The 14854-nt window shown below is 40.5% G+C and overlaps 2 protein-coding genes across 6 annotated transcripts in view; both read right to left on the minus strand.

Annotated features, from left to right (window-relative positions):
* Positions 1–3212: 3212 nt before the first annotated feature.
* Positions 3213–9425, minus strand: il17d (interleukin 17d). 2 transcript variants are annotated; one of them, XM_088353334.1, is made up of 3 exons: positions 7414–9425; positions 6665–6919; positions 3213–5657 (listed from the first exon to the last, which is right to left on the minus strand). In XM_088353334.1, the coding sequence occupies exons 1-3, from the start codon at positions 7482–7484 to the stop codon at positions 5342–5344; spliced, it is 642 nt and encodes a 213-aa protein (XP_088209460.1). In that variant the 5' UTR covers positions 7485–9425; the 3' UTR covers positions 3213–5341. The 2 variants fall into 2 exon arrangements, with proteins under 2 accessions (XP_088209460.1, XP_088209459.1); XM_088353333.1 differs by lacking the exon at positions 7414–9425 and having other exon boundaries at positions 6665–7101.
* A 147-nt stretch (positions 9426–9572) lies between these two features.
* ift88 (intraflagellar transport 88 homolog) overlaps positions 9573–14854 on the minus strand; it is a 29903-nt gene continuing 24621 nt past the window's right edge. The window contains exons 18-21 of one of the 4 annotated variants that reach the window (XR_015852747.1): positions 11045–11155; positions 10517–10980; positions 9961–10067; positions 9573–9888 (exon numbers count right to left, since the gene is read on the minus strand). Coding sequence is in view for 1 of the 4 variants with exons in the window: in XM_088353331.1 (XP_088209457.1) it covers positions 10850–10980; positions 11045–11155 (242 nt within the window). In the remaining 3 variants the exon portion in view is untranslated. Of the gene's footprint in view, positions 10981–11044; positions 11156–14854 lie in introns of all 4 variants that reach the window. The other 3 variants (XR_015852746.1, XR_015852745.1, XM_088353331.1) reach the window with 3 other exon arrangements.

Below are 14854 nucleotides of genomic sequence, written 5' to 3' on the forward strand. Positions count from 1 at the left end.
GTATTGCCTTTTACACGCTGGTTAACTACTGTTAAAAGAAAATAACTCTGAAATTGTTTGGTTGATGTTGAAAATGTCAGGAAAAAATGTTAAAACGTCTTATCGTCACGTCATATTGTCAGATATAGGGAATTGTGGATGTGCTTGGTGGCTGTTGAGATTGTCGTGTTTGTTTTGCTGCTGTTGGTGTCGGTGGATTTGTTCAGACCGAGGACAATCGACTTTGGCCTGGACGGATCTATTGACACTAACAAAGATGTTATATAATGAAATTGTGAATATGCTTGATTGCTAATAAGATTTTCGAGAGGGTTTGTTCAAACCTCACTTTGTGTTTGCTGTTAAAAACGTAATATTGGAATATAATATTGTGAATGTGCTTAATTGCTGTTGAGATTGTCATGATTGTTTTCTGTTTTTAGTGTCAATAAATTTGTTCAAACCAAAAAAGATGTCAAGATAGATGTCTAGATACATAGATATCTAGATAGAGAGATTGAACTTTAGTTAGATCTAGATAGATGGATGTCTAGATGGATAGATCGATAGATAGATGTCTAGATAGAGGTCTAGATAGATGTCAAGATAGATGTCAAGATAGATGTCTAGATAGATGTCTAGATAGATGTCTTGATAGATAGATAGATAGAAATTGATCTTTTGTTAGATCTAGATATATAGATAGATAGACAGATGTCTAGATGGATAGATCGATAAATAGATAGATGTCTAGATGATGTCTAGATAGATAGATGTCTAGATAGATGTCAAGATAGATAGCTAGATGTCTAGTTGGATGTCTAGGTAGATAGATAGAGATTGATCTTTTGTTAGATCTAGATATATAGACAGATAGACAGATGTCTAGATGGATAGATTGATAGAGGTCTAGATAGATGTCTAGATAGATGTCAAGATATAGAGATGTCTAGATAGATAGATGTCTAGAGAGATGTCTAGATAGATAGATATTGATCTTTTGTTGGATCTAGATATATAGATAGACAGATGTCTAGATAGATCTTTAGTTCCATTTAGATAGATAGATAGCTACTTTATTTATCCCCATAGGGAAATTCCCACTTCCAGCAGTATCCTTGTGTTGAAAAATAAAATAAAATAGATATAGAATACAAAATTACCCAATATAACATGTTGATATAGGGTATTTTAATAGTGCTACGGAAATTAAATAGGGTAAGATGCAAATGGGGGGGTGGGGTTTCATGTGGGTTTCTACTCCCCCGGGTGGAGTTTAAGAGCCTCATGGCATGAGGGAGAAATGATCTCCTCAGTCTGTCTGTGGAACGAGACTGTGACAGCAGAAGAACTTATTTTTGTATCATCTTATTGTCATGTTTGTTATTGTAAGTAGAAATGGCGGGATGAATCCCCGCGAATGGATAGGCTTTTGTTAGTAGTGCTGACATCTGCTGGCCATTTGACGTAACGCAGATGTTATGTGGATATTCACTGGCAACTCACCAGTAAATACGTGCGCAAAAAAATGGCATTTTTAAATATTGTAAATCCAAAGAGAAATAGAAAGACAGAAGGAGAAAAAAGAAAAGGGTAGAAAGAGAGAAAGAGAATAGAGAGAAAAGGAAAAAAGGAAGTTAGAGCAAAAGAGGTTAAAAGACACCGAGAGAGAAAGAGACGAAGAGCAACAAAGGAAGAGAAAAGAGAGACACAGAGAGTGAATGAGGCAGAGAGAGTGGGAGAAAAGGGGTGGAAAAGAGATAGAGAGAGAGAGAGAGTGAGAAACAAGAGATAAAAAGTCATGAGAGAGGGGGAAGAGAAAGGGAGAGGAAGAAAAAAATCCCGAGACAAATAGAAAGACAAAAGGAGAGAAAAGAGAAAAGAAAGCGCAAAGGGTATGAAGAGAGAAAGAGAAGAGAAAAGAAAAAAGGAAGTTAGAGCAAAAGAAGTTAAAAAGACACAGAGAGAAAGAGACAAAGAGTAACAAAGGAAGAGAAAAAGAGAGACACAGAGAGTGAAAGAGACCGAGAGTGGGAGAAAAGGGGTGGAAAAGAGAGAGAGAGATACAAGTAAAGTGTCTTTGTTCGAGGCACCTTTCTTTGGCAACATCAAGTGGACATATTTCAACCTACAGCTTGTTTTTCTCTTGCGCTTCTCTGAGTGTTGTCTCGCGGGCCGGATTTAATCCCTTAGCGGGCCCGATCTGGCCCGCGGGCCGCCCGTTTGTCACCTGTGTATTATAGTAAACATAAATGTATGAAGATATCAAATATGAACTGACCCTGTACCGCTCCGTCGCGGCGAAGAGGGAGCTGAGTCGAAAGGCAGAGCTCTCGATTTACACAGTAAAAATGCAAAAATACTACAAAATGTGATTTTAAAAAACTACAGTAATAGTATAAAATCCCAAATCAACTGCCGAAATACCATGAATATACATCTAAAATACAACTACAGTAATACTGTAAAAAATGCAGAATGACAACAAAAATACTACAATGGAAAAAAACGACTACAGAAATACGACAAAATATTATTCACAAAAACTAGTAATACTACAAAAACACTACAATGCAAATACTACAAACGACTACAGAAATACTAAAAAAATCGACTTCAGGAATACTATGAATATAAATATAGAATTCAGCTAAAGTAATTCTATAAAAAGTGCAGAATGATTACAAAAATACTACAATGGAAAAACTACAACAAACGACTACGGAAATAAAACAAAATAGTATTTACAAAAACTATAGTAATACTACAAAAACACTACAATAACAATTCTACAAACGACGACTACAGGATTACTACAAAATATTGTTTAAAAAACTACAGTAATACTACAAAAATACTACAAAAAATAAACTTCAGGAATACAACGAATATATATTAAAAAAGTACTACTACAGAAATACTCCAAAAATACTTCTATGGAAATACGACAAAATACTACTACAGACATTCTATGAAATATTCTAAAAAGAAAACTACAGTAACACTACAAAAATAAAACAGAAATATTAAAAAAAATTCAACTGCTGGAACACAGCAAAAATATTTGAAAAATACAAGAGTAATACTGCAAAAATAAAAAAGTACAACGAGAGTAATAATTCAAAACTAGATATAATTGCTTAAAGCATGGAACTAATATATATTTTTTTGATTGAATTTGATTTAAAAAAAGATATTACAAAAACACATGTGAATAAATAGAGCATGTAACTGTCTGCATTTATTTCAATTCATAAATGAAAAACTGCCAAGTTGGTAACATGAGTGGCTAGAGAAGGAAACAGTGGAAAAACAGTCAAAGACCCCTGAACCACAGGACTAAGCCTTCAAAAGCAGGCAACACTGAAGGGAGAAGCAGATGGAGCTGACAACGACAATAGTGAGGAACCATAGATTGCAACCAAGTGAAATGTGTGGCTAGAGAAGGAAACAGTTGAAAAAACAAGTCAAAGATGCCTGAACCACAAGGCTCAACCTTCAAATGCAGGCAACACTAAAGGAAGAAGCAGAAGGAGCTAACATCAACAGGAGTGATTCACTATATCTTGCAAACAAGGGACTAACATAAGGGGCTAGAGAAGGAAACGGGATAAAGAAGGCAAAGATCCCTAAACTATGAAACTCAGCCCTGGAAAGCAGGAGATACTGAAAGATAAAGCAGAAGGCCAACAGCAACAACAATAGCAATGAACTATATCTTGCAAAGAAGGGACTAACAAGTGGCTGGAGAAGGAAACAGTGGAAAAATAATTCAGAAATCCCTGAACCACGGGACTCAGCCGTGTAAGGCGAGCGACACTAAAGTACAAAGCAGAAGGAGCTGACAATAACAATAGCAGCTAGTGGAGAGCCATAGCCTGTAGCCAAGTTGGTAGCATGAGTGGCTTGAGAAGGAAACTGTGGAAAAACAAGTCAGATCCCTGAACCACGGGACTGAGCCGAGTGAGGCGAGCGACACTAGAGGACAAGGCAGAAAGAGCTGACAATAACAATAGTAGCTAGTGGTGAGCCATAGCTTATAGCCATGTTGGTAACACGAGCGGCTAGAGAAGGAAACAGTGGAAAAACAGTCGAAGACCCCTGAACACTGGGACTCGGTCTTAAAAAGCAGGCAACACTGAAGGGAGAAGCAGAAGGAGCTAAAAACAACAATAGTGATGAACTATATCTTGCAAACAAGGGACTAACATGAATGGCTAGAGAAGGAAACAGTGGAAGAAGGCAAAGATCCCTAAACCATGAAATTCAGCCCTGAAAGGCAGGCGACACTGAAAGATAAAGCAGAAAGCCAACGATAACAACAATAGTAACGAACTACAGCTTGCAACCAAGGGACTTATATGGGTGGCTAGATAAGGAAACGGGAAAAAGAAGGCAAAAGACCCCTAAACCATGAAACTCAGCCCTGGAAGGCAGGCGACACTGAAAGATAAAGCAGAAGGCCAAAAACAACAATAGTAACGAACTACAGCTTGCAACCAAGGGACTTATATGGGTGGCTAGATAAGGAAACGGGAAAAAGAAGGCAAAAGACCCCTAAACCATGAAACTCAGCCCTGGAAGGCAGGCGACACTGAAAGATAAAGCAGAAGGCCAAAAACAACAATAGTAACGAACTACAGCTTGCAGCAAAAAGGACTTACATGAGTGGCTAGAAAAGGAAACAGGGGAAAAAGAAGGCAAATATCCCTAAACCATGAGACTCAGCCCTGGAAGGCGGGCGACACTGAAAAATAAAGCAGAAAGCCAACAACAACAAAAGTAACAAACTAGAGAAGGAAACAGGGGAAAAACAGTCGAAGACCCCGGCCTGAACCACAGGACTCGGCCTTCAAAAGCACTCAAGGGAGAAGCAGAAGGAGCTAAAAACAACAAAAGTGATGAACTATATCTTTCAAACAAGGGACTAACATGAGTGGCTAGAGAAGGAAACGGGAAAACAAAGGCAAAAATCCCTAAACCATGAGACTCAGCCCTGGAAAGCGGGCGACACTGAAAGATAAAGCAGAAATCCAACAACAACAATACTAACGAACTACAGCTCGCAGCCAAGGGACTTACACGAGTGGCTAGAGAAGGAATCAGGGGAAAAAGAAGGCAAAGATCCCTAAACCATGAAACTCAGCCCTGGAGGGCAGGCCACACTGAAAGATAAAGCAGAAGGCCAACAACAACAATACTATCAAACTACAGCTCGCAGCCAAGGGACTTATATGAGCGGCTAGAGAAGGAAACGGTGGAAAATGTACTCGTACAAAAAAATCAAAGTAAACAACACAAAATCCCCCCTTTTTTTTAATGGTCTCCAAATCTTAACACGTCGAGAATATCGGACTGGTCTTCATCCCCAGGACGTGGGCGCCCGGGACTTGGCCGTCCCCCAAGAGTCCAAAGTCCGGTTGGCGTTTTGGAGGGTGCGGTCCTTGTCCAGCAGGGGGACGCAAGTGCAGCCCACCGCCACCGAGACGTAGACCTCCGAGTAAGAGTGTCGGCCCCCCGGACAGGCCGCCGACCTCCTGAGGACCACTGAGGGAGCGTAGACCGGAGTGCTGCGAAACTCTTGGCTCTCCTGCCGCCGTGGCCCCGTCAGGCAACCTCTGCAAAGGCAGTAGGCCTCCGGGATGTGGCGCGGGTATCGGCTCGGGTCGTAGGAGATCCTGAAAAAAAAAAAAGTCCTGTATCAAAACCCCATCACATTTCTAGCCATAGCTATAAGTTTCACTATGTTAGGCTACATTGAAGCCGTTAATGAAACCCAAAGGTGGGTCGTCACGAGTTACTCTGTGACATTGACTTGAGGACGTTTTGGGACCTACTTCCGGTATTTTCAAATCACTATACTTTTTAGTTTTACTCGAGTAGATTTGGGAAGAAGAAACTGTACTCTTACTCTTCTACGTTAGGCTACATTGAACCCGTTGATTAAATCCAAAGGTGTGTAGTCACGGTTTACTTTGTGACATTGACTTGAGGACGTTTTGGGACCTACTTCCGGTATTTTCAAATCACTATACTTTTTATTTTTACTCAAGTAGATTTGGGAAGAAGAAATGTTACTCTTACTCTTCTTAATTAGGCTACATTGAACCCGTTGATTAAATCCAAAGGTGGGTAGTCACGGTTTACTCTGTGACATTGACTTGAGGACGTTTTGGGACCTACTTCCGGTATTTTCAAATCCCTATACGTTTCACTTAAACTACGTTAGGCTACATTGAACTCGTTGATTAAATCCAAAGGTGGGTAGTCACGAGTTACTCTGTGACATTGACTTGAGGACGTTTTGGGGATAGATAGATGTCTAGATAGATAGTTGTTTATTTCAGCATTTTTTGATAAATACTCACCATTTTATGTATATAGTGTATTTGTACTTGTTATTTCAGCATTTTCTGATAAATATTTGACATTTTTTTTATGTATATGGTGTTTTATATTTGTGTTTAAGCATTTGAGCAATTGACAAATTTACTTGTTATATTCGTGTTGAATATATGTCTTGGCAATTTTTTAGGGGGTGGGGGAAACGAGAGAGGGGGTCTCGCCCAATGTCATTTAAAGTAGAACCGCCACTGCCCGGAGCCCCGGAGAACACAGATGAGACTCTCGGAGAATCCAAATTGGTGAAAAACATCTCGTACGCGTGAAAAAACGAGGAGTTCACCTGTAAGCCCAAGGAGAAACGCTGAGCAGGTTGACCGGGAGTTTCCCCCGACCGTCCGCGGAAGACTCGGACTCTCCGGCGGCGCCGGGGCAGCCCAGGTGGAGCCGGTCCCGGGGTTCCAGCTGCAGGGCGTGGTGGAAAGCGCTGAAAACTCCCACCGACAAGCGTCCGAACATCTGCTCCAGGATCTCCTCGGGGAGGTCCAGGCAGGAGCGTCTCCGACCCGCCTTCTTCCGGACTCGAAGGCCCTGCACGCTGGCGAGAAGAAGCAGAAGCAAGAGCGGGATTCCGTGCCCCGGGGTCATGATGCCTCGCTGCGGTGGATTAAGATGAAAACCTTCCCATTGCGCTCTCCGCGTAGAACTCGGGACTCCGTGTGAATTTTTTTTCCCTCTGTCCGCGATGACGCGTGGGAGTGGGAGGCGCGCCGAGCACATTGGGAGCAGCTGTGCCGAACTGCATAAAAGGACGATTGCAGCTTTCCCTCACTTTGAAGCAGTACTTTTCCCATCACTGATTGACTTCTGGAAAGAGAAGTCAAACATTTACAACTCTTTCACAATGTCTGAAATTTGCCATACTTAAAACTATACGGTTGCAAAGGTTTTATAGGTGTACACTTTTGGAAAGGCTTTGACATACTGAAGGATTTTGTACGATCAAATACAAATGAAATGCAAAAGATATTCACTGGCTGAGCTGTGGGGTGAGGTCAATGCAACCTTGTGAAAAATGATGTTTACAGGAACAGCGGGGAACTGGGACAAAGGGCTGATAAAATAATCAACACTGGTGACGCAGACGCTCGGGGTCCAGACATCGAGGCGAGGGGGCTTTCCTGGCACGCCCATGGGAGGAGCCGGCACACCAGCTGGCGGAGAGACGTGGGTCGAGAGAAGAACTTCAGAAGATTGAGAGGGAGAATCGAGAGAGGAGGCTTGACGAAGACTCAAGCGACACTAATTCGATGGAGTTCACGTAGTTAAATTGTTTGAGAAATTAAATCTACCCCCGTGTGGAAATGCCGGTATCTTGTCCATATTTGGGATTTCAGACCAATTTTACAGGAAGGGTAAGGGGTTAACATAGCGAGCACACCGGTCTTTGCTCGTCTCCCTCCAATGTGGCAGTGAAGCGCTTCCTCATCTTAGCTTTCAGGAGACTTTTGGATTTCCCCTTTACCCTGTCTCTTTTTGCCTGTGCAGAAGAGACATCCGTGTGAAATATTTATTTGAGTGGGGTCACTTGAGGGTCTGCTACACTTCATGTCTCCACTCCATTACTCAACGCTTGTACTTTGTGCTTAATGCACTAAATGTAAACACAATGCTAACAAGAAAACCACTGCACCCTAGTGTAGTGGAGGTGCAATTGCACTTTATTCTGGGACAAAAAAAAAGACAAAGAAAAAAAAGGAAGCTGCCTGAAGTCAAAGGCCCGCCTCATTATTTGAGAGCCCTGATTTAAAGGGACATTGTCTCTTATTTAGCACCTCCCAGTGGTAGGAAAATAACTTTTAAGAATATTGATTTTTTTTGTGTGTGAGTAAAGCGTAGACAGAAAAGGCTTTTTACCTTAGATACAAAAACAGACAATTCCAAAAACTGACATACTTGCAAACATTCCCTTAAACATTTTGTACATTCAAAGAATTTCCATTTTAATTGTGCATTTTTCTGTACTTTTTATTCGATTTCTCAAATATCGTGCACGAAAACCCACTTTTGCTTTGGTGTTTTTATTGCTTATGATCAAATTAGTGGCTAGAAAAGGAAACTGAACTATAACCCGCACATAAAAATATATGCATGTATATTTACGCATACACATAAAAAAATTGGATATTTTTTCCTCATGCTTTAACAAGGATCGGATCGAAACTATTGGAAGAAACCTTTATACAAATATTATACAATAAAATACTCTACAATGCACTCAAATCAAAGAAAAGAAACATTTTACAGGCCCAAGCATTCATTTAACAGGTAAAAGTACTGTATACTCTAATCATTTATTTATTTATGACCGATAACGACTTGCTTTGAAACTGTTTGGTCAATACGAACGCAGTGCACGATGCAAAAAAACTGAAACTCTTGCAAACACACTACCTCATACAGATGTAAAACTGTATTCACGCCTATGCTCACTATTTTGCACTAATACCATCCCCAAACTGTATGAAAACACCCTACATTCACACACTTTCCTGTGTAAATTTTGTGTAAATTATCTTTTATCCTTTTTTGTTTTCTTTTATCCTCACTGTAAAATGTGAAACTGGAGTGCCACGTCCAATTTCGTTGTCACAATATGTTGGACCCATTTTGTAACAATGATAATAAAGGTAGATTCTATTCTATTCTAAAACCGTGGATAGTATACCGCGTTATAGCGAGGGATCACTGTATACCGGTTGTATGCCCTCTAAAATAAGTCCCCAAAATAAGGGTCCGTTTGGTCCCAGAGACTGTCCGTTATTAGACACACTCACCAAAATGTCTTCCTTATTGGCAAAAGTGGTTTCTGTGGCTTTATGTACAGTACAAACATCTTCTCTGTTCCTTTATCTCTTTGTTTTCCTGATCCTCACTGTAAAATGTGGACCTGGAGTGCCACGTCCAATTTCGTTGTCACAATATATCCCACGTTGTAACAATGACAATAAAGGTATATTCTATTCTATTCTAAAACCGTGGATAGTATACCGCGTTATAGCGAGGGATCACTGTATACCGGTTGTATGCCCTCTAAAATAAGTCCCCAAAATAAGGGTCCGTTTGGTCCCAGAGACTGTCCGTTATTAGACACACTCACCAAAATGTCTTCCTTATTGGCAAAAGTGGTTTCTGTGGCTTTATGTACAGTACAAACATCTTCTCTGTTCCTTTATCTCTTTGTTTTCCTGATCCTCACTGTAAAATGTGGACCTGGAGTGCCACGTCCAATTTCGTTGTCACAATATATCCCACGTTGTAACAATGACAATAAAGGTATATTCTATTCTATGTGCAAACCAGTTGATGACATAAACTTTGTCTCCCTTTCAGTTGAAGCTTCTGTTGGTATTGTACAAAATCACGCATGGACTTGCTCCCTCAGATTTAATTTCGCCCTATGTTGGGGTCCGGAGCCTTCGCTCTGGAAATGCTGGTCTACTTGGGACTCCAAGAGCCAAGAAGAAATCTGGTGCTGTGGAATCCTCCTTCCCCTTGAGATTCCATCTGCAATCTCAGTGGAAGGGTTTCAATCAATTAAGACACTTTTCTATTCAATAGCTTATGATTGATGCTGACCTCATACTTTCCCTTTCCTGTTCTTTCCTGCCTGCTTGGTGGCGAAAGAGCACCTTGGGGTGTCAAACTCATTTGAACTCGGGGGGCCGCACGATAGAACAGACATTCTGTCGGGGGCCGGACGAGTAGATTCAAGAGAAAGAAAAGGAAAAAAGTGAAAGAGGGAGGAAAAAGGAGAGAGGGCAGGACAAAGAAAGAGAGAGAGGGAAAGAGCGTGAGAAAAAAAAGATAAAAAGTCGTGAGAGAGGGGGAAAAGAAAGAGAGAGGAAGAAAGAAATCCAAAGAGAAATAGAAAGACAGTGGGGGAGAAAAGAGAAAATAAAGTGCAAAGGGTAGGAAGAGAGAAAGAGAAAAGAGAGAAAAGGAAGTTAGAGGAAAAGAAGTTAAAAAGACACAGAGAGAGAAAGAGACAAAGAGCAACAAAGGAAGAGAAAAAGACAGACAGAGAGTGGGAGAAAATGGGTGGAAGAGAGAGAGAGAGAGAGAAATAAATATAAGTACAGTGTCTTTGTGAGAGGCACCTGGCTTTGGCAACATCAAGTGGACATATTTCAACCTGCAGCTCGTTCTTCTCTTGCGCTTCTCTGAGTGTTGCCTTGCGGGCCGGATTCAATCCCTTAGCGGGCCTGATCTGGCCCACGGGGCGCCTATTTGACACCTGTGCATTACATCATCTGTTGCAGCCTGGTCATCCTGGAAAGGGGCATTACCTCTTGAATGGCCCCTTCTCAAGGGTTCTTACTTTCCTCATGCTGAGGTTTTTGAGTTTTTCCTTGCCCGCATGCCGGTTTCAGATCAGGGGATGCTGTCATTGTGGCCTGTGCAGTCATTTTTGTGATGAAGGGTGTCACAAATAATTCCCACTTGACTTGTAAGTATGTGGGCGGAGCTACTCGGGCAGTAGATCATCTCCGAGTTCTTCATCGGCGAAGTCGTCCTCGTCCTCGTCGTCCGGTCGTAACTTGGCCCCCGTCTTGGGCCGCTCGGTCAGGGGCCCCAGTGGGTCCGTGTAGGAGGCATCTGTGGGCAAAAGACTTTCGATTCGAATGCCTTCGAGAGGAAAAGGAGCGTGGCGGTTCCTCACCGAGTTCTTTGGGGCCGCTGCTTTCGTAAGGGTCCCCGGAAGCGGCCAGAGACATGACTTGGGCGCCCAGACGCTCGCCCTTGTTGCTGTCGCCGCTGCTACGTCCGCCGTCTGCAACGAAAGCCCACGTTTACGATTTTGAGTTGTTTCCGAATGCAAATGATTGTTTAGTTCACGGGTGTCAAACGGGCGGCCCGCAGGCCAGATCAGGCCCGCTAAGGGATTGAATCCGGCCCGCGAGACAACACCCAGAGAAGCGCAAGAGAAAAACAACCTGCAGGTTGAATCATGTCAACTTGATGCTGCCAAAGCCAGGTGCCTCGAACAAAGATACTGTATTTGTATTTATTTCTCTCTTTCTCTCTCTTGCACCCCTTTTCTCCCACTCTCTGTCTCTTTCACTCTCCGTGTCTCTCTTTTCTCTTCCTTTGTTGCTCTTTGTCTCTTTCTCTCTGTGTGTCTTTTTAAGTTCTTTTGCTCTAACTTCCTTTTTCCTTTTCTCTCTTTTCTCTTTCTCTCTTCCTACCCTTCGCGCTTTCTTTTCGCTTTTCTCTCCTTCTGTCTTTCTATTTAGCTTTGTATTTCTTTCTTCCTCTCACTTTCTTTTCCCTTTCTTTCTATTTCTCTTTGGATTTCTTTCTTCCTCTCCCTTTCTTTTCCCCCTCTCTCACGACTTTTTATCTCTTGTTTCTCACGCTCTCTCTCTCCCACAGTCTCTCTCTCTCTCTCTCTGTCTCTCCCTCTCCCACAGTCTCTCTCTCTCCCTCGCAGTCTCTCTCTCTCTCTGTCTCTCCCTCTCCCACAGTCTCTCTCTCTCTCTCTCTCTCCCTCTCTCTCACAGTGTCTCTCTCTCCCCCGCAGTCTCTCTCTCTCTCCCCCACAGTCTCTCTCGCGCTCTCTCTCTCTCTCACAGTGTCTTTCTCGCTTGCTCCCTCTGTCTCTCTCTCTTTCACAGTGTCTCTCTCTCTCCCTCTCTTTCTTTCTTTGTCCCGCCCTCTTTCCTTTTCCTTCCCTCTTTCTCTTATTTCTTTATCTCTCTTCTTCTTTCTCTTTAATTTACTAGTCCGGCCCCCAACAGAATGTTTGTTCTATCGTGTGGCCCCCGGGTTCAAATGAGTTTGACACCCCTGGTTTAGTTTGATATTAACACTGCAGAAAAAAAAGATAGGATTTCAATTTGCTTGGTTTAAAGTCTCACATTTATTTATTTATTTTAATTATTATTCCTTTAGGGGGGTTGCATGGTTTGAGGTCTTCTTAAAAATTCGAAAGTGAAATATTTTCTCTATTAAGTATGTCTCAACAATGCCCAATTGAGTTCAAAGAGCCCGTACGCACCCATCTGCTTTTCTATAACTTTGATCAGGCCTGTTCAGGGTGGAACAAACCCCCAAGAAGATGAAAAAAGAAGAGTTTATTCGAGTGTGTCCCAGAAATGCACATTATGTGTTACTCTGCTGCCATCTCCTGGCTTAAACTCACGATTGCAGCTTTAAGTTTTAAAATGCTGCACCCCACCTTTAAAAAACAAAATGAAATTAAAAAAAATACACACATATACCGTACTCCAGTAACTTTTTCCCCTGAAAAAATATACATGCTAAAACAGATAATAACAAGTATATATGTTTGAAATATTATAAGTTTTTATTTCACTCTATTTTCAAGAGAATTTCTTCAGGTAAAATTCGAAAAATAATTACCATTTTTAGTAAATGTTGACCTTTTTTTCTTATTTGCAAAACCTCTTGAACCAAACAAAATGATCTGTCGATTGGGTAAGTTTATTTAGGTATTATATTTCTTACTTTCTTATTTTCAGATAAATTTACTAATAAAACGTAAAGTTATAGGGAATATATCTCGGGGTTTTTTTCGGGAAAACTAATATATGTTAAAACAGATACAATATAGTACTGGCATTACTATTTACATGCATTTATGTTCATAATATATGTATACCAAATTCTTTTTTTTATTTATTAGATTACTATGTATTTTATTATAGTTAATTGATAAAACAGTTAGATTTTTCCATTAATTTTTAGCTTTTTTCTTATAAACCAGTATGCTACAATACATGAATAAAATAATATAATATTTGCATTTATGATGGCAGGTAATTTTGCCAATTTTAAGAACTTGAGTGAGATTAAAAAGAAACAAGAGTATATTACTTAAAAGCTTTTTTTCCCTATGAAATAATATTTGTTAAAAGTTAAATGTGCAGTTTTTTGTGGCTCTATTTTTTTGTTAAAATGAATAAAATAATATTTATATAATTATTTTAGAGTTAAATGTGCACTTTGTGTAATTATTTTCTTAAATATTGAGAGTAATTACAGATATTTTTCTCATTGCAATTTTTTTTCTCTATTCAGAATTTGTATTTTTTTAACCAAAATGATTCAACATCTGCCATATCCAACTAGTTTTATCAGTTTACCTATGTTACGACATTTTAAAGTTGATTTTGAAGTCAACTGTTTTAATCGGAGAGTGTAAAGTTTTGTTATGTAAATAAAAAGCTCGAAACAAAAAAACAAAAAAACAAGGATTATATTCTGCCGTTCCAGAATGAAAAAGATTTGGGGAATTTCTCAAGACGCGGCCTGTTACACAATGGAAAGCGAAACACGAGTAGGACGAGCAGGAAGCCGGTTCGCTTCCTATTAAAGTTACGTAAAGAGGAGCTGAACTCCATCAAGAACACAAAAAGTCACGTCCCCTTAAAAGGAGAAAGAAGAAAATGAAGAATCCCCACACGGATCTCCCACAAGTCCCGGATACTTAACCCATGGCTCGCGGGCCATATATGGCTTTTTTTCATGACGACATTTGGCTCGGAGATCAAACGGAATTCGCGCGTTTGCTTTGTGTATTGTTACATATGAAAATGATTGTCGCACAATAGTAGCTGATCAAATGATTTGAACTCAAAATGAGTCCAAATTTCCCACCGACAGACTGCATTTTGGCAGTGAATCACCAAGTCATCCTTTATATCAGGGGTGTCAAACTCGTTTTAGCTGGGGGCCACGTGCTAGGAGAAAAAAAATCTCACAGGGGCCAGACCAGTAGGTTTAAGAGGAAGAAAGAAAGCATGGGAGTGGGAGAAAAAGAGACAAAAGAAAAGTGAGAGAGATAAAAGAGGGAGAGAACCCGAGAAAAAAGGGAAACAAGTGAAAAAGAATAAAGATAGAAAAAGAATGAGAAAGGAGTGAAGAAAGAAAGAAAGAGGCATAGATTAAACAAATGAAAAAACAGAAAAAGACAGAACGAAAGAGAGAGAAAAGGATTAAGCATGAGATAGAGAGAAAGAGAATGAGTGAGGAAAAGAGAGAGGGAGCAATAAAAATGATAAAGAGAGAGAGACAAAATAAGAGTGAGAAATAGAAAAAGAGGGTGAGAGACAAGTAAAAAAAGAGAATGAAAGAGAGTAATAGAGGGAGTTGAAAAGAGGGAGGAAAAGAGGAAAAAAAAAGATATAAAGAAGAAACAGAGTGGGTGAATGGGAAAAAGAAAGAGAGAAAGAGAGAAAGAAAGAAAAAAAAGAGAGAGAGATAAATACCACTACAAATGCTTTTTTGAATGGTGCCTGGCTTGGGTGGCATCAAGTGGACATATGTGAAACTGCAGCGCATTTTTCTCTTCTGCTTCTTTCATTGTTGTCTCACGGGCCAGATTAAAATCCTTAGCGGGCCTGATCCGGCCCGCCTGTGCTTTATGTGGAAGCTCATTAAACAATTTCTGTTCATTGTTGAGACACTTTATGATGAAAAGCCACGTAACAAACTTTAAAAACCCAGA

Source organism: Urocampus carinirostris, chromosome 14 (genome assembly GCF_059441175.1).
Source record: "Urocampus carinirostris isolate Australia breed hairy pipefish chromosome 14, RoL_Ucar_1.0, whole genome shotgun sequence".
NCBI classification, from domain to species: domain Eukaryota; kingdom Metazoa; phylum Chordata; class Actinopteri; order Syngnathiformes; family Syngnathidae; genus Urocampus; species Urocampus carinirostris.